We start from the raw sequence: 20,462 nt of genomic DNA, 5'->3' as shown, positions 1-20,462 counted from the left end.
AGTGGGCATGTTCATTTTTGTGATAATTCATCAAGCTGGACACTTAGGATTTATGCATTTTTCTGTATATATCTTACACTTAAATTAAAATGTCTTTTATTAAATAAAAGTCCAAGAACTAATTATCTTAACTATTAGATTGAATCATATGATATTGCCATTTTTGTAAGTGAAAGTCAAGTATCAGCAATTTCATTTGGCTTAACCTAATTTTTCATTATTTTTGTATTATATGCATTCATGCAAACTGCCTCAAAATCTTTAGGGAACAAGGAGGGGTATAAATCTAAAAACAAACATTTTCCACCATGCATATTAAGTTTCTTAGTTTCAATTATTTGTTTAGTTGTATCCCAAGACTAGGTGAACAATAAAGCCTCTCAAATATGCTTCCAAATTTATCTGTAGCTTGACCATTTTGATAATAAATTAGTTACATTCACCAGAACAAAACCCCCAAATAATCCAATAACAAAAAAATCAAAATTGCTTCTTTTATTTCTGAAAGTATTTTTTTTGTTTTCCAGTATAATTTTGATATTAATACTTTAAAATATTAGCATTTTTACAAACCATTTTTATAACTTTTATAACATTTTAAATAAATCAACAGGCATAAATATATTCACACATACCTTAATATTGTAGTGATTCACACACACATGTATATTTGACTTTTTATTATTATTACTATTATTATTATTATTGGCTGTGCCGCACAGGCATGACGGATCTTAGCTCCCCGACCAGGGATCCAACCCTCACCCCCTGTAGCGGAAGCACAGAGTCTTTACCACTGGACCGCCAGGGAAGTCCCTGAGTTTATATTAATAGATATGTTTTTTCCAAATTATATGATTTAACACTGGAATTAAATATTTAAAATCAGTACCGTCTGGAAAAATATGGAATGATTGGTTGCTGTACATATATTTTACCTCTTGTTAGCTCCTGATGATGGGGATTATTTCTTAATCATTTTTGTATCCTAGAACTTAGCATTCTGACTTGACCAGAGTAGGCACCTAAGAATGTTGAAGAACTACACTGAAAAGACAGCAGGATTCTTGAAAAAACCCTGGGGTACTGATTATTCATCCTGTCCTTTTAAATGCTGAATGAGAATACTAATAAGCAGACAGATAAGAGTGCTAATATACAAAATCCAAATAATGTACTGTTTCTTACCTGATGTGGATTGCTTCATCATGTTATGCATTAAGAGACAGAGTAAAAAAAAGTAAAAACATGTAGAATTTATTTAAATAATACTTAAGACATTCTGATATACTCATTACAACTTAAAAAGTTAACAAAATCTTAACCTCTCACTATCAACAAAGAGACTGGACTTAAGGATTTCTCTGCATGTATTAAGCAATGCTGACCCAAGAAAGCATTCAGTAATTAGAAAAGGAAAGTGATAAGCTAAGATATTATACAACTTATAAAGAATAAAGCACAAAATGCACTATAGTTAATAAGAAAACAGGAAACTGTCATGTTCATAGTCTGATGAACGTAGGTTTTGACAGGAAACAGCAGAGTTTCTAACTGCATGACAGTAAAAGTACAAACACTAAAAAAGAGTATTAAAAACTATTACAGTTGTTTCACAGAAAAATTACATTAAAATTTTAAAGCAGGGAAAACCTGCAGGGGTGAATATACTGAAGTCCCAAAGGACTTCATAATCGTTAAGGATATAGAAGTATTTTCTGTAATTTTTTCTTAGTCTACTTCATTCGCTAAACAACTAAAGGTTAAGATAGAAGTTTCTTTTGTAAAACATAAAAGTGTGATAGTTTTAGAGACATACAGCTTTTAAATATAACTTCTTAATAAATAACAGGAAAATCTGTCCTAAGAAAACGTGATAAATTTAGGCTAGTGACCATGTAAACAGAGGACACAACATGTTCTCTATGTGTTTGCTTTCTTTCTGCACATTATAGAACAGTGCTAACTTGAAAAATGTTAGAGTTGATTTTATAGTTGATTTTAAAGAGACACAACAGGTTATTCTTCCTCCATTTTCAACATGTAGAGGTAATAGAATTAATAATGAACCCTTATATTTATATGATGCTTTACAGTTAAAATTGCTTCCATGTATATTATTTCAAGTTAAAATTTTTTCCCAGTGTGTATGCTTGGAGGTTGAATTGTGCAGGCAACTACCACTTTCTGAGATTCAAAAGAATAAGAAGAAGGACTGCACTGAGTATTTTGAAAGACAATCAGTCCACAACAAAGTGGAAAAAAGTCATCCACACACCAAAAAAACCCCTAACCAAATGAACTTTGATCGCTACTAGACAGGGTTTAAACCATTGAAGTGAGTCATGTGATACCAAGTGAACTGCAAAACAGTTGCAGTAAGTTTCCAAGACTGAGTCATATCAGATTATAAAAGCTCCTATTTGTACATTTGGGCTTGTATAATCAATCTTTGTAAAACACAGAGCTATAGCTTTTAAAGCTAAATGTAACATTTCTATAAGTGATGTATAATATATACATATATATATGGGCAGATGTACATAAAGTCCAATAACATAGATTTGTGTTTCTAAGTTATAAAGGCTTTACTCTTTTTTCCCAAAGGTTAATCAGTGATTTTGTTGGATTCCTTACAAAATAATTTTAATAGTTTTCCTTATTTTCAAAATTTAAAATAAATGTCAATGGGAAATAATACGCTACATTTATTCTCAATTATACAGATGACAAAGATTAAAACTAGCGATAACGTGCCCGTCTGGGTAGCTCAGCTGGTGCTGGGGACGGAGGTCAGCTCCACCCTCTGCCCTCAAGCTCGGGCACCACGGGCAGCCCGCCTGGCCTCCCACGGGCTGAGGGGGCGACACTCCCAGCTTTAGGTCCAGAAGAGAGTGGCATTCAGAACACAGGTCACTCGTTCAGACAACAGAGCCAGTGTAGACCAAGTCCTAAGTGTGACAGGGAATGACCTAGGAAACTTTGGGTTTTTGAAGTCAATTCTTAATGTTCCATATTGTTAATACCTTGAAAATTTGTTAAATGTTGAAAGCCTTATTACTATTTTCAGATCCTTTCAATAAAAAGCCTTGTTTAAAAACAAAAACAAAAACAAAAAACCCAAAAAAACCAGCGATAAACATACAAACCAAAAGATTTCCAGTGAATCAGAACCAGAAAGCAATAAAAGTGATCAATTGTAGGTCATGACTTTCTGATCATTGCATTACATAGAGAACAGCCAAAATTCAGTAATTGCCTATAGTAATTAAAAATCAGATTAAGTGTAAAAATTCAAGAATTTTATTGAAATAATATAAAATAGACAATGCTGAAAATGTTTTTGGCTTTAATATATGTAAATCATTTTTTTAAAACTGATAAAACACTTAAAATTAAAAAAATATATAGATTCTATGTTAAATGTATAAAATGCAATAGTTAAAACTTACATTGTTAGAAGCAAAGAAAAAAAGTACATACCCACATTAATAAGTGAAAAAGGAGAAAAGTAAGGTTTGGAACTGAAGAAATTTATACTGTGCATTTGTTACCAGAGAAGGAGAGAGGGGGAAGAGATAAAAGTCATTTACAAAGAACTCTTAATCTTTCTGTAGCACATACTTAGATTTATCCAGTACACTTGGGCAAACAAAATGAAACTGCCATTGCCCTCTTCCTGGCAGCTGACACATCTTGATAAAATTGAAACCATTAACATTATTTAGAAGGTACTCTAATGTCAATGGTGATGAGGTTAGGAATATATGAGGTTCTATGTAAATTTATGACCAATTACAGGAAATAAATCACTTCACACTTGTTTCACTCTGAACTTTTAAAGCTACATCAAAGTACCACGTACATTTCATATGATTTAACTTTTAGCTGGAGCACTGAAAAAAATTCAAACCTTTAGCAAAACATCCTCATAAAAACGAAGTATTTCTTGTCTATCTGGATTGAATTCTTAAGAGGAATTATTCTTCTCTAAAGCTAAACCATGGGTTTTATCAGTCCATCCAATCAACCAAATTTTGAATCATTTATCTGATAAGGGATTAGTGTCTAGAATATATAAAGAATTCTTACAACTCAATTATAAAAAGACTACCCAGTTTGAACTGGGCAAAGGGTCTGAGTAGATATTTCTCTAAAGAAGATATATAAATGGCCAATAAACATAGGGAAAGATGCTCAATATCATAAACCACCAGGAGAATACAAATCAAAACCAAAATGATATGACATTTACACTTAGTAGGATAGCTATCAAAAAAAGAGAGAGTAACAAGTATTGGCAAAGATGTGAAGAAACTAGAACCCTCATAAACAGCCAGCGGGAATATACAATGGTACAGCTTCTTTGGAAAACAGTATGGCAGTTCCTCAAATGGTTAAGCATAGAGTTACCATATGACCCAGCAATTTCATTACTAAGTGTACATTCAAGACAAATGAAAATATGCTCACAAAGAAACCTGTACATAAATGCTTGCAGCAGCATTATTTATAATAGCCCCAAAGTGGGAACAACCCAAATGTCCATCAACTGATGCATGGATAAATAAATTATGGTATATCTATATGAAGGAATATTATTAGGCAATAAGAAGGAATGAAGTACTGATACATGCTACTATTTACATGGATGAACTTTGAAAACATTACGTTAAGTACAAGAAACCAGTCACAGATGACCACATATTGTATAATTCCATTAAATGAAATGTCCATAATAGGGAAATCAATAGAGACAGAAAGTAGATTAGTGTTTGCCTAGAGCTGGGGGACGGGAACTCGGGGGAAATGAGGAGTGACTGCTAATGGGAATGTGATTAATTTTTGAGTGATAAAAATGTTCTGAAATTTATTGTGGTGATGACTGCACAACTCTGTGAATATATAAAAAACCACTGGATTGCACATTTTAAATGGGTGAACTGTACTGTATGTGAATTAAAGCTCAATAAAGCTGTTTTATATATTAAATATCTACATCTATATCTATCTATTTACATATATATTGGATAGCCATTTTGTGGATATGTTTTCAATGGAGATATTGCCGGACTGAAAAGAAATAATTTTCTGTTTAGGAAATGTAGAAAGTTTAATTGATTAAAAACATTCACCAACAATATTAACCTTTAACATCTAGTTTTCTCCTCAACAGAAAAAAAAATGATGGCTACCTTCTACAGTTTCATTTTAAACAGGCAGAAAATATTTGCAATAAAATGTTTAATCCTTTAGACTGAAGTTAAAGGAGATGAATGCATTTATAGTATTTACTTTCTTCAGAAACTAAAACTAACTCCTGATGGAAAAATAATTTTAAATACATACTATATATATATATATATATATATATATATATATATATATATATATATATATATATATATATATAGCCACACACCCACACTATTTTATCACTGAACACAAAATAAGCTTTCAAACAGACAAGGTTAGTATCCCTTTCTTCCTCATTCGGAGGTGCTCACAGGCTGCTTAGTTAAGATTGGGTACTTGCAAACCACATGACCTCATGAATGCTATCTTATCATATCACAGGTTCCTCACACTGACCACAACAACTTAAATCAGACAGGCAGGAAAGGAGCACTGAGTCTTTGACAAGTATTATTGGTATGACATTTTCAGCTGTTCAGCTTGTGGGGAGTGAAAATCTGATTATCTCACGTCCAACTGCATCTGTGAGATATGGTCCATGAAAAGCACATGATTTACTGCACTAAAGACTTCCAACCACAATGTAAAATTTTTAGTTTTTGTAAATCAGAGAGAGTTAGCTATTCATCGTTTATCGATTTTCCTTTAATCGACACAGTAAATTTATGGAGCACATTTTCAAATGTTCCTAGTTTGAAAAACTGTCAATACTATGTTACTGTTTCTTTTAAAAACTAGCATTTTAAAATTGAATTACATGAGGCAAAAAAAAAAAAAAAAAGTTTTAAAAAATGACTGACTATATTTCAAGATCAGTGTAGTTGAAGAAACTGGACTAATATTTAAGAATAGATAGCACTAAAAAACAAGTGTGAAGTACTGGATAGCTTGGTGAATAACAGCACAAGAATATCTGAACTAGATTGAAAAGATTCAAATTGGCTCTGAAATGAATCATTTGAGCCAAAGCCTTAAAAGGAAAATAACTCAAAACATAATCAAGGAAGAAGACTGTATTTTATGGATTTCCTCTTGTTTGATTAAGAAAGCTTTACCCTCAGCCATCAGATCAATCTCTACAAATGATTTTTTCACTACCACACACTAAAAACAGACTGATCAGGGGAAGGCTCTCTCTGGTTTCAGAGGTGCCCCTCTTTACTGATTTCCCTCCTACTTTTTAAGCTGTTCCTTCTTTACTTGCTCTCTACTTGCCTCCAAACCTTTGCATATGACGGCTTCTCTACCTGAAATATCCTTCTACTTTCCTTTTCCTGGCTATCTTCTATTCTTCCTTCAATACAGAGTTTAGGCAGCCCCACGCCCAGAGACTTTCTCACGTTTCTAGGCCGTGGTACCATACGGTTCTACCACAGCACTGCCCATACTGACTGGCTCTCCCTACCAGTCTGAATTCCTTAACAATTGGGACTATGACTTTTCTACACCCAGCACAGGACTGGGATGGAAAGGACTTTAAAGATCATTTAGTATAACTGTTTTGGGATGCAGAAACTGAGGGAAAGCCTGAGGCATGCCTGGGAGCTAAAAGATGTCCCAATGTTCACTGACTGAATGAATGTATGAAGTAAACTGGCATCCTAAGGTCACACAGTTAATCAGTGGCAGAACTAGGCCTACAATCCAGGATGACAGTTTCTCAACCACCTGCAGTAAGATGGAGAGCAAAGACACAAAATTCAGAAACTAAACTTATCAAATGAAAAAACCCAAAGAACAACAAACAAAATCCGGAAGTGCTATTAAGAACCTGATAAATTGCATGGATATCTATTTTTCCCCTCTTCTCTATTTTATGAATGTGTTTAGCAGTAGTGACATGATAGTGAAGGAGAAAGTAAGAGGTGAAGAGTAGTGATAATCAGCTTTCAAATAAATGAAAGAAATTTAAAAAATGAACACTGAAGTCTTGAAACCTGAGTACATGAGTAAATTCACTGGATTTTAAAATCATAGCTCATTTTGGTTGCCCCATATCAGGTTGAATGAAATCTTCAAGCACATCTTATTAGTATCATTCCAAATTTCAACAAATAATACTGTAGTCATGCTAAAACCTTATTGGTATCATACATATGATTGAAATGGCTTTAGGCATTTATATCTTATTTTCCTCATGTCTTAGATTTAAGAGTATACTATTATATGGCCTCTTCGCGGGAAGGCTGAAAGCAAGTCTCTTCCACCCCTATTGAATTAAATCTGTTTAAGAACTGCTGTAAGTAACTATAAAAACTGTCACTCTAGGCTTTATAGTTAGCTCCATTTCCTTTAAAAAAAAATGCTTATTATCATCCACCTTTATTTCTCATAACCCAAGTGGTATCTGACATGCAGTTTCCCTTGAAGTGGTTTCTTGTGAGGTATGTTTCCAATCTAATAGTCATAAGAGTAATCATTGGGACCATTTATTAAGCAATTTACAGATCAGTACAGTTGTCCCTCAGTGTCCAAAGGAGATTGGTTCCAGGACCCTGTGGATACCAAAATCCACAGACACTCAAGTCCCTCATATAAAATGGTGTAGTATTTGCATATAACCTGTGCACATCCTCCTATATAATTTAAGTAATCTCTAAATTAGTTATAATACCTAATACAATGTAAATGCTATGTAAATAGTTGTAAATACAATGTAAATACTATGTAAATAGTTGCATGTGTGACAAATTCAAGTTTTGCTTTTTGAAACTTTCTGGAATATTTATTTTTCGAATATTTTCAATCTGAGGTTGGCGGGATCCGCGGATATGGAACCCGCAGATGGGGAGGGCCGACTATACTAATAAACACTGTTTCACTACCTTACATTTGAAAATCCAGCTATACTCATTTGATGTAAAGTACTATTAGTGCCAGAAAACGCAAAAATGCTCAAAGACTAATGGGTCTGTAAAGAAAAAAAAAGATACTGAAGCTAGCCTTAAAGAGCTCCCACTGGTCAAATTCAGGACAATTTGAACACCATGAGAACTAACTGAATCCATCAGTTTATGGCACTGCGTCAGGACTTTTGAAAGACTCTAAGAAATATAAGGCTGAATAAGACACAACTTTTGCCATCAAGGAATGCACAGTTTAGCTTGCCCTGGAGCATCAAGGACAGTATAACAGCCACTAATTAAAATAAATGAAATTAAGTGCTGTGTTTGCTCCCATTTCTGAACTATCAAGTATTATCAGTACCAACCATATAGTCTTTATCAAATTAACTGTTCTGCTTCTTCCCATCAGACTGTAAATTCCTTGAGAGTAAGACTACACTGTACTTCCTATAGTGTCTGGCACAATATCAGAAAAAATTCCACCTGACACAGCTTAATATCCAAGTCTGACTTTACACTTCTAACTGGTTCTGTTCCTTGGCCAGTGTGATATTATCTCTTGAGGATATTTACTTGGTCCTTAATTCTGAGTACCAGATCCAAATCCCTAGCTCTAGATTGCTTCTGTATTCTCTAAAATGGCTGCTCACCCAGAGTTTATCCTAGAAATTTCATAACAAACCCTTCTGGAGGCATGTCCTACTTCAGTCAATATTCCTAAGAGGCTTCTTTCCTTGGTATCTCATCTTTTCTACATTCTAATTTCTTTTCCTGCCTTGTTTTCTTTTAATTTAAATTGGAGTATAGTTGATTTACAATGCTGTATTAGTTTCAGGTGTACAGCAAATTGTTTTATATTTTTAATTTTTCTTTCCTAAGTGATTTCATTATCTCACCCTCTCCTACCAGACCTTTTTTTTTTTCATATTCTCATGATTCAACTCCAATTCCTTAATGAAATTACCATCATTAGAAACACATTTTTCATTAACAAATTAAAAAATCTCTTTTTACCTACAGTAGGAACAGGATACCTAGATGCATGTAATTAGGTAGAAAACACTCTTTTTATGAATGTAACATAAAACTAGAAAATGGTCTAAAAGTCTTGAATAAAAGTAAGGTATCCTGTGTGGGATTATTATAGCTTTTCTTTATATGAATGTGGTATATTATTCTTTTTGGAGGCAAAGAATGAATGGAAAGACATATCCCTGGAGATTAAAAAAAATTAATCTGGAAACAATTGCTGGAAGTTTGGTCACCAGTTAAATATCAAACTCATATATATATATATATATTCCTATATATGTATCTCTGAAAATCATATATATATGATTTTCAGATTCTTTTCCATTATAGGTTATTACAAGATATTGAGTATAGTTCCCTGTGCTATACAGTAGATCCCTGTTACCTATTGTATATATAGGAATGTGTATATGTTAATTCCAAACTCCTAATTTCTCTCCCCCTTTCCCCTTTGGTAACCTAAGTTTGTTTTCTATGTCTGTGAGTCTATTTCTGTTTCGTAAATAAGTTCATTTGTACGATTTTTTAAGATTCCACATATAAGTGATATCATATATTTGTCTTTCTCTAAATAACAGACTCTTGAAACAGAATGTACTGAATAGCTGAGCTCATTTATGTCCTTGAGTAAGCTTGTATTTCTTAAATAATATGTATATATAAAATTGGGTTGGCTATTTTTACCTAATTCTAGGTTTCTAGAAATGTCAAATTTGGCTAAAAAATCTCAGTTGCCTCTGTTTTCAGAAAATCATCTAATATTTAAAAGCTAAGATTTTAGTGGCAACCACTGGAAACTGAAGCAGAATCTGAAGGGTCAAGTCCCCAGTCTCAGATCAAATAAAAGTTCACAACCTGAAGCTGAAGGAAAAGTAAAGAATACTAAGTGAGAGTAGATTTCTACTATCTAGACACTGGGTTCTCATCTGAAAGAGGTAGTTAATTTTAATTCAATTAAACATCTATGAAACTCCTACTCTGTCTACCATGAGACAGCTAAATTGGTCGGCAGGACTGGTAGGGCAGTGGGATGTAGTAAATCAGAGGCCAGAGCTCCTGGGCAGTAGTTCCGTCTCTGCCACAAAATAGCTGTGCAACTTTGGGTAAGTCCCTTTAAGTCTTGGGCCCTCAGCTTCCTCATTTACCAAGTGAACAACTAGATAAACTTTAAGAACATGCCTGGTTTAAAAAAAACATAAATCTGAAATCTCAGCTTTAAGTCTTTTACATAGTGATATTATTCCAGACATAAAATATTGTACATTGTACAATCATTTTTTAATCTTATGACTTCAAATAAGATAAGCTGCTTACCGAAGATAAAATGGAACATATAAGAGAAACAGGAGTAATAACACTGATTTAAAGAAGTCATTAAGAATCAATTTTTTTATCAGTAAATGGAGGTTTTAAGATTAAAAACCAGTGCTAAACGTTTCATTCAAGGGCCTTTAAAGCAATTTTCATAGGAGTACAATTATAATCTCTCATTATCTACATAGGACCTTTTTTTGGGGCAGCAGAGAAAAAGAATTTACTTGCACTGAGGCTTGTGTGAGCTCCTGCATGGTACTTCACATTGCTCTAACTAGAGAAAGAACAAGTTGAAGGAAATAATTTCTTTTATTAAGAAGCTTCTACACTGAGAAACCTAGCACTTTTCACTGTAAAAACATACATGAAGGCTTAAAATCCCACATTTTGAAAAATTTCTTAAACAATAATCTTAAAATTAAAATTCAGTTATCAGGGCTTCCCTGGTGGCACAGTGGTTAAGAATCCGCCTGCCAATGCAAGGGACACGGGTTCAAGCCCTGGTCCGGGAAGATCCCACATGCCGCGGAACAACTAAGCCCGTGCGCCACAACTACTGAGCCTGCGTTCTAGAGCCCACGAGCCACAACTACTCAGCCCGTGTGCCACAACTACTGAAGTCCATGCGCCTAGAGCCCATGCTCTGCAACAAGAGAAGCCACCACAATGAGAAGTCTGCACACCGCAATGAAGAGTAGCCCCTGCTCGCCGCAACTAGAGAAAGCCCGCACGCAGCAACAAAGACCCAGTGCAGCCAAAAATAAATAAATAATAAAGTAGTTGTATTTCTAAAAAAGATAATTCAATTATCAACAGCCATCAGTACAAATAGAAAACACTATTTTTGATTCTTATTTCTGCCTCCAGATACAGATTGTTTTGTTATCAAAGCTCTTGGTAAGAATGTAAATTCTATTCTAGGTTACCACTCTGTAAACTAGGTAATATACTCAGAGCTTTGCAACATTTAAAAGGAAACAAACACTGGCAGAAACAGTCAGCATAGAATAAGCATCCAGTTAAGAAAACAAAAACAAAATCATTCAGTTGGACAAAAAGAGGAAAAAATAGCTGCCAATATCTACAGAGCCAAATGACTAAGTTCTTTTCTACCTTTATTCTGGTTTTAATGCCTAGATGAAAATCAATGTTTATTGAGTCTTTAAAAAGCTTCTTCTTCTTCTTTTTTTATTTTTAAATTCAAGTTCAAGTGGTTTTATTAACTATTTTTAAACTGAAAAATACAGGGAAGAAAAAAAGACTCAAACAGTACCAAAGGGTCATCTGTCATTTGACTCTTAAAGATCCTTATTTCAAAAATTCTAGTTTGATAACAAAATGAGTATACAAATTACACATATTAAGAATGTTTAGGACATCAAAAATAAATTTTGGTAGATATTTAGTTAAATCCATAGCTCAGGTATACATAAACAGAGTTATCAGAATTTAAAAACTTAAAGATTACATGTATAAACATTTTCTAAGCCAAACTTCAGTAAGGGCTTTGTTTAGATTTCTTTTTATTTACTCAAACTCCTAACTTCATACTTGGCTAGAAGAAAAAAAAGATTCTAGTGACATACGATGACTTAACTTAAAAAACCTGCCTCCCCAACAAAGGAGACAGGAAGACAGAAGACCTTTTGGAAACCAGCACAATGTCTATCCTTAGAGAGAAAGTTGGTTCCACTTACCCAGATTGTACGTTGTTTAGAGCATCCTGTAATAGTTCTTCCTTTTTTTTTTTTTTTCTGTCCTGAAATAGCTAACAGTTCTCTAATTTCTTCAAGAAGGAGGTGTTAGTAATCGTTCAGTGACAGACCATAGATCGATCCTTCTCAAGTTCTTTCATAAATCATCCACCGTTTTCTGATAAATGGTGAAAAATGATGACGAAATCTCTTTAAATAAATTCATTCTTCAGATGGATCAGGGAAGTTTAAAAATCTAATTAAAACAACTATGCTGAAATGCTTCTTTCTGGAAAGTCTCCTTTCGGGGGGCTCCTATATCTTCACACTTCCCAGTTCCCCTCCTATCCCACTGGTGGTTTTAGTCTCCTTTGCTGGCTCTCTTGACCTTAAAGGTCAGGAGTGCCACAAACTTACTCCTGGACCCCCTTCTCTTTATCTACAAATGCCATTTGTATGCCAATGACTAGTAAACCTATTTTTAGCCCTGACCTCTTTTTTAGAACCTCATACTCACATATCCATTGTCTACCTGCTATTTTCATTTTAATGTTTAACAGGAATCTCAATCTTAACATAAACAAAACAAAGCTTTGGATCTTCTACCCTTCCCTAACCTCAGTAAATGGCACCAACCATTCACTCAACTATGAAGCCAAAAATCTCTGGAGTCACTGACTGCGCTCTCATGTCCCTCATACAATCCATCTGCAAGTTCTCTGCCTCTAAAACATATCTCTTATACATCCACGTTGCTAAGATTTCCACTTCTGCCATCCTTCTATGTCACCTTTGCTCTTACCTGGACTATTTTATTTTAACAGCCTCCTAATGAGCTTCCCTATTTCCATTCTTACTTTCCTACAATCAATTCACCATATAGCAGGCAGGGCAAATCAAATCACATCACTCTTTGCTTAAAACCATTCCCACTCAACCAAGAATAAAATTCAAATGATTTATCCTGGCTTACAAAACACTGTATATGATTTGACTCTGTCTTCCTCTCTAATGTTACCTCATACCATTTTTTCCCACCCTATGCTACACTCCAGCCACATTAGTATGGTTTCTCAAAAAGTCCACTTCATTTTTGTCTAGGGTCTTTGTGCTAGTTGTTTCTTGTGCCAGGCATGATCTTTCCACTGTTTTTCGCACATCAGGAAGCTTCTTAACATTCCTATCACAACTTATATATGTTATGTTATCAGCAAAGCCTTTCACAATCATTGCTTCATTAAAAACATTTTCATGGAGTACCTACCACATGCCAATATTGTTCTGGATGCTGGGGGGAAGGTACCCAATCTTCTTAGTAATTAGGGAAATACACATTAAAACCATAATGAGAATCCTCTTCACAGTCAAACAGTGACTAAAATTAGATAAAGATTGACAATCCTACATGCTGATGAGGATGTAGAACAATAGAAACTATCTTTACTGCTCATGGGAGTATAAATAACAGCAATGTTCTTAAAAGGCCAAAATGGAAGTAATTCAAATATTTACAAACAGAATAGATAAATTGTGGTATATTTATACAAAGAAAAGTTACACAGCAATGAGAATGAATAACCTATAGCTACATATTAAAATAACATGGTTAAACTGCACAAACAACTTTGAGCAAAAGAAGCAAGACACAAAAGAATATATACCATAAGAAGCCATTTATATAAAATTCAAAAACTTAAAACTACTGTATTAGAAGCTGATATCCTGGTTATTTTTGAGAAGGAGGGAGTGAGGAGAGGTTGGGACAGAATATGAATGGAGCTCTGGGGTCTATTTCTTGGACCTGGATGGTGGTTACATGGGTGTGATTACTGTGATAACTTATTGAGCAACAAACTTGTCACCTGGGCACTTTTCTGTAAGTTTTACTTCTATAGAAAAGTTTTAAAAGGGTTTGTGTTCTTTAGATTGTTCAATTTTTATGATTATGAACCCATACTATTACAGAACGTTAAGGATAATAGCTTATGGACTCATACTAGAAGGTCTTCTTTATGAAAAGAGCCATGAAGAAACTGTTGTTTGGTCTTAGTATCAGGAATAGGTGTGGCTCTTCTAACCAACCGGTCTGTTTTTATCACATAGACACTATGAAAAGTTTAAATTGACCAGGTTTCCCCCTTCTGTTGACTGTTGAAAACCTTAGAGCCAAGTTTGAGGCCCACTTATAAAAATGTATAAGATGCTTTTGTGGTATGCTATTTTGTATTGGTCTTACTCAAGGCTCCATATTATATTCCCAGTTTACCTTCTCTCACAAAAGTAGAGTTTGCTATTTTGTATCATTTGCAAACTTCCTTTATCCTATCTGGAACAAGGCAGGGTATTAGCGAATAAAAGTGCTTTAATGGTTTTTTTCTCTTTCTTTTTAAAAATATATGGTTTGCTTTGGTTTTACTTCATTCTCGTTTTTTTTTTTTTTTAATATTTCATTCCACTGGACCACCAGGGAAGTCCCTCATTCTCATTTAATGCACTGTAATCTGACTAAAAGTCCTGATCCTGAATTCCAGCTTCTGCCACTTACTGGTTATGTGACTTTGGACAAGTTATTTAGCCTTGGTGAGCCTATAATATGGGAAAAATAATTTTCACAGGATAATTGTGAAGATTAAAATAATTATCCAAAAGATCTATACCTGGTTTAGCAACAACCACATAGAAAGCTTAATAAAAATGGGGAATATTTGCTTTATATAGAAAAACTACTAAGTGAATAGAACTAGAATTACTTCCGTGAGACTTTATCAATATAAAGCACATTAAAACTATTTTATTAAGACATAAAAATTGAGCAAAGGTGTATAATGGGGAAATATTTAATTGTAGTATAAGTGAACTATCTTCAGCCTGGAATAAATTTACCTATTCCTAGAACATCCACTGGAACACATCACCATCAAGAACAAGTGACAACATAAAATTTGTACTCCAAAAACATTTTCAAATCAGCTGTTTAGTGTGCATTTTCACGTGAAACAATACTGTCTGTAAATGGTAGCAAGGCTTCAAGGAACCCAGAGAAGCTTAGTCAACTGATAATTTGGGTGAACCATATATGATTATACTTCTCAATATGTCAATACATAAATGAGTTCTGAGTACATTTCCTTTGGCTTCTAAATGAGATTAACTTTCTACCTCCTTCTATCTCTCTTTCCTGGCATTTAGAAAATATTCTTTGTCTTTAGTGGTCGGCAGCTGCAAGAAGACAGATCAGCATTGAAAAAGTAGATGGCTTATTCATTTCTGGAATCTACATTTTGTTTTATGGCTCCGACTAAAATGTTCCTGATGTCGTCTGCCTGAAAAAATTTCATTTTTCAAAACCCAGCCCAGATGCTGTTGCCATCTTATCCCTGTATGTTTCAAAGCAGGCTATATAGCATATGGTAGTTAAGTGCACGGATGGGCTTAAAGTCATATAGTCTAACATTCTACCTCTATCACTGACTAGTGTATGACCATGGGGAGTTACTTAATACCCCAGAACCTCAGTTTTATGACAAGTAAAGCATGAATAATAATGATGCTACCTATTTCAGAGGACTGTTGTGAAGATTAAAACAAATAAAGGAAGTATAATACTTAGTACAGTGCCTGACACAGAGCAGCTGTTGAATGAATGGTAGCTACTATAATGCTATACTTTTCATTATTATTACAATTTGTTTATTTGTACGCCTATCTCCTTTGTTAAGACTGTGAGCCCCTTGAGGCTATGGATTGTGTTTCAATCTTCTTTACCTTCAGTTCTAAACCCAGTGCCTAGTATAGAGTAGGTGCTGTGATGATAGATGGGTGAAAGGGCAGGAGGTGGGAAGATGGGATAACGAAAGCACTTAAATTGGGACCTTGGGTCTTTTCTATGTCTCCCATGAGGACAGAATGTAGGGTTAAGGGGAGGATTTAACCACAGCTCCTGCCAGGTCTGGGGCAGCAAGAGTTTCCACAGTGGCTTCTGTGAAGCTCTTGGCAGGGTAAAAGGCTTCAAATTAAAAGATTGCTATGGTAGGTAGGTAATATTAGGAGCAAAATTAGGTGGTGAGGGTAGGAATCGCAGGAGTTGGGAGTCATAGAAATCACATGGATGGATGACAGTAAGCTGCAGAAAGTGAAGATAAATCTCTATTTGCAATGTTAACGGAGAGAGCCCTTGTGGCTACGTCAACTGCAGAATTTACTTATTGGATATATGCAGATTCATGTGTCAAGGAGGACAACACAGTTAAAATATTGTCATTAATTGATATTCTTAAGATTTTAAACATTGATGACATGTTTTCTAATCTAACGTCTCTGTAAGCAGCACAGAAAAGAACAGGCCAAACTGGATTAGATCCTGGCTCAACCATTTACTATTTGCATCATCTTGGGAAAAGTTACTTAATCATTGTGAGTCTGTTTCCACATCCATTCAACTGAGGATACCACCATCATATGGGATTATTATGAAGATTAGTAGTAATAAATATGAAGTGTCTGACACAATGCTTGGCCAACAGACCAATGAATAGTATCTATTATTGTTATTTTATAGATTAACAATATATTCAGCCATTCATAAAAAATAACCTGCTTAATCCTCTTTACTATTTCATACAGCTAACTATGCTAAGTGGTCATAGCTGTTAAAACATGTACAACATTGCTGTATCTTCAGGAAGATGAATCTACAAAGTTTGTCTCACTATTTCCTTCAACACTTCGAGAAGTACAAAGATCAGCTAACAAAGTGACTATTAACAGTCACATGCTCAAATACAACATTAATACTTAAAAGTCAATTCTTATGTTGAAAGCCAAAGATTCTGGCAAATTCTAGCATACAGACAAAAGTTAAGTTGGAGCAATTAGATTGACTTCAGTTATCTTTTTTTTTCCACTGTGAAGTGCTATCACAAGAATGAAAAAAACACTAGACTAAAGAAGTGACTTGTCTAAATTTCTCAAGAAGCTGATCCAACAAAGAGTAATTTTTATAGTAAGTTGACTACAACCAGTTATCTCAGTTTAAACGTTCACTTGTTTTCACTTATCCTTTCTTTAGTTATAAAACTTTGAACAGTTTTAACAGTTTTTAACATATATTAAAATCTGCTCAGAAGACATAATGAAAAGAAGTCTCCAACTGGAGACCTATAGCGGTTTCACATTATCTATAATAGTAAACTTAATCTCTTCTAGCTTTGAAGATTCACCATAAGCTGGTTCTATTCAATCTAACCTTATTTCCACAACTCAGTCGCATTAATTCTTTTTTTTAAAAAATAAATTTATTTATTTTGTTTATTTATTTATTTTTGGCTGTGTTGGGTCTTCGTTGCAGCATGTGGGCTTTCTCTAGTTGTGACATGTGAGCGGGGGCTACTCTTCATTGCGGTGTGTGGGCTTCTCATTGCGGTGGCTTCTCTTGTTGCGGAGCATGGGCTCTAGGCGCGTGGGCTTCAGTAGTTGTGGCACGCGGGCTCAGTAGTTGTGGCTCACGGGCTCTAGAGTGCAGGCCCAGCAGTTGTGGCGCACGGGTTTAGCTGCTCTGTGGCATGCGGGCTTTTCCCGGACCAGGGCTCAAACCCGTGTCCCCTGCGTTGGCAGGCGGATTCTTAACCACTGAGCCACCAGGGAAGCCCAGTTGCATTAATTCTTAATCGAATCTGGCCTCCTCTAAACTCCCAACCCCATACCCACTCTCACCTCTGTGTGCTTGTGTGGTCCCCAGCTGTACTCATTCTCCTCTCTACTATGCTTTCTAACTGGGACTTGGTTAAGCCCAGGACTCTGGCCTATTCTGAATCACCCAATTAGCATCTTATCACAAACTGTTCTAGTTTTTAATTTGCACAATCTAGCTCTTTATTTTAACAGAAGAAACTTCTACCTGTTAAGTAATTTTCTTTTCATGTTTGCATAAGATAAAAGATTGCTTTCACAAGCCACAGAAAAAACCCTACATTAAAGTTAAACCTCATGAACTATTATATTTTCTGCCATTCCTGATGAGGAGAATATCATTATTTTTAGTTAAGGTACATTCCTTATCACTAGATGTCAAAATTATAAATGGGAGATTGCTTCATTTTAGTCATAATTTCCTTTGAGAAAATCTTTGAACATAAGGAATAATTCCTAGGGTTCTCAAAAGAATAAGGGTTTCTAGAACATGCTTATTTGTAACTTGTTCTTTCATTCATGGCTATCAGATCAGAACAGATTATAAAAAATGCACACAAATAGGTAAACATTATACATGATCCTGAATCCCTCAAATGTTATCAGAGCTGAAAATCAATATTTATAGGCATGATCTCCCAAATTTCAGGACAAATTAAATTAAACCACATCTAAGATTTATCATTTTGTTAATGTTTTGTTTTTTCATTCAGATTTTACTTAGATTGACTGCCTCCAGGAGGTATTACCCAAAACATTCAGACTTTCACTGAAGAGTGTAATACCAGGAAAGGGTAATATCCAAACTTTTTCCTTTGAGGTTTAAATTAATTTAGTGAAGAAAATGAGTTTCTTTCTTAACAAATGAGGTTTATGTTACCCATTCAAATCTCATCACTGTGAAAAACATTATTGTGCAAATAATTCAAGGTAAGAAACACACTTTTCCATTCATGTTTAGCCAGATATTTATCATTAAAAAAAAAAAAGGAAACTGACCTACAGCCACATTAATAAAAAGTGTCTCTCTAATCAAACACATTATTTTAAATAATTTAAATTACCTAGTATAGTATCTAGTAAAACTATCTGAAAATTTCATGAGCTGAATCTCACAGATTCAAGGTAGTGCCAGTTTAAAAAGTATTTAGATACTAAGAAATCTGTTAACTGATATTAGGCAAGTATCCTTTTTTGCAATCTCAGTAATACCGCTTGGGAAAAAGAAGACAAGAGTAAAAAAAACTTCCCTCTATCCACAACGGTAAATACCACAAATCTACTATAGAGGTAAAAAGAAAATTTTCGTTTAATTTAAGTAACTGTGACACCTAGACAAACTACCTTTTCAGATCACAATAAAAAAGTGAAATATTTGCCATACAAATATTAATTGATCGTTTCAGATCATGATTAAAGAGGTTTAAGGAAAATAAATCCACAATATTGGAACAGAAAAATTCATGTTAAAAAGAAGGTAATCTTCCAAAATATTATTATTAATCATAATCAAAGATTCACAGAAAATATTTACCATGAAAGAGTCAGTCATAAGCAATAATAAAGTGTTGTGTCAATACAGAGGAAGGAAGAAAGAAATATGTGAAGATCAAAATTTATCACTTACCTCATGATTCAGCTCTGCTATCTGATCTTTCAGTTCCCTAATGTACTGGTTAGAATCAGACTTGTTAAGCTGTCCTTGAAGCTTTCCTTCTTCTTTCTGTTTTGTGACAATACAACAAAGCAAAATCAAGAGACAATTTTCACAGCATATACTCGAACATTTGAAGATATAGGACAGCATAAGGGCATATCCTTTAATTGGCTAAATTCTGAACAAATCTATTCTCAAACTATTTCTGTACAATAATTAATAGTAAACTATATTGAATATTTCTAAATAGTGCTTATTAATTATATTAATACAATCTATAAAATGTACCTTTTGAGAGACCCTTAGAAATCAATAATCAAATGGGTCTACTAGTGAAAAAAATTACCCTAGAATTCAAAAGCCATTTATCCAGTTATTTTGAGGGCAAATGCTTTTCTATCCATTCTATAAGAGATTCAATGCTTAGCTGAGAAGGTGGTAATCCTCCTACAGCTACACTACGAACCTGCTTTTGCTGGGGAACAGAGAAGGAAAAAAAACAGGTTCTCCAAACCACTCTTAAAAGGGGAGGACAGCTCTGAATCTCTTCTGTTTAATTAGCTCAGGAATGTGATTAAAAGGTGCTCCAATCCTAAGAACTAGTTCTAGAATCATGCTGGGATCATTTGCCAGGGAAGTAGACTAGGAAGGGGAGGAGCTGCCTTTTTCTTATACCACCTGAAAACAAATGTGAACTTTGAAGGTAAAGAGCTTATTAAAGAGTGAAAACAGGAGTTTTAAAGGCTTATTAAAGAGTGTTTTTGTTATCTCCAGATTATTTGTTTAGGAAGTTGATGCTTAAAATGTTCAGAAGCTCTGATGCAGAGACATCTACTGAAACTACTCATGCCAGAAAAGTACCAATTCACTTTCAATAGTCATCACTCAGTTTCCTTCCATGGAGACAACCACTGTTGACAGTTTTTTTAGTGTAGTCTTTCCATGGTATTTTGTACATATATAATCAAACACACATGTATACACACATATTTTTACTCATACTATCGACACTATACAAGCTGTTCTACACTTGCT

General features: G+C 34.4%; 1 protein-coding gene across 19 annotated transcripts in view; it reads right to left on the bottom strand.

The window, feature by feature from the left end:
- EVI5 (ecotropic viral integration site 5) overlaps nucleotides 1-20,462 on the bottom strand; it is a 233,160-nt gene that overhangs the window by 12,009 nt on the left and 200,689 nt on the right. For all 19 annotated transcript variants that reach the window (XM_082383688.1, XM_082383689.1, XM_082383690.1 and 16 more), the window contains one exon: nucleotides 19,398-19,493. In XM_082383688.1, coding sequence (XP_082239814.1) covers nucleotides 19,398-19,493 — 96 coding nt within the window. The remainder of the gene's footprint in view (nucleotides 1-19,397; nucleotides 19,494-20,462) is intronic.

Source organism: Balaenoptera borealis, assembly GCF_965194805.1.
Source record: "Balaenoptera borealis genome assembly, chromosome: 1".
Lineage (NCBI taxonomy): Eukaryota > Metazoa > Chordata > Mammalia > Artiodactyla > Balaenopteridae > Balaenoptera > Balaenoptera borealis.
The sequence above is the reverse complement of the archived record's forward strand: the minus strand, read 5'-3'. Positions and strand labels throughout refer to the sequence as shown.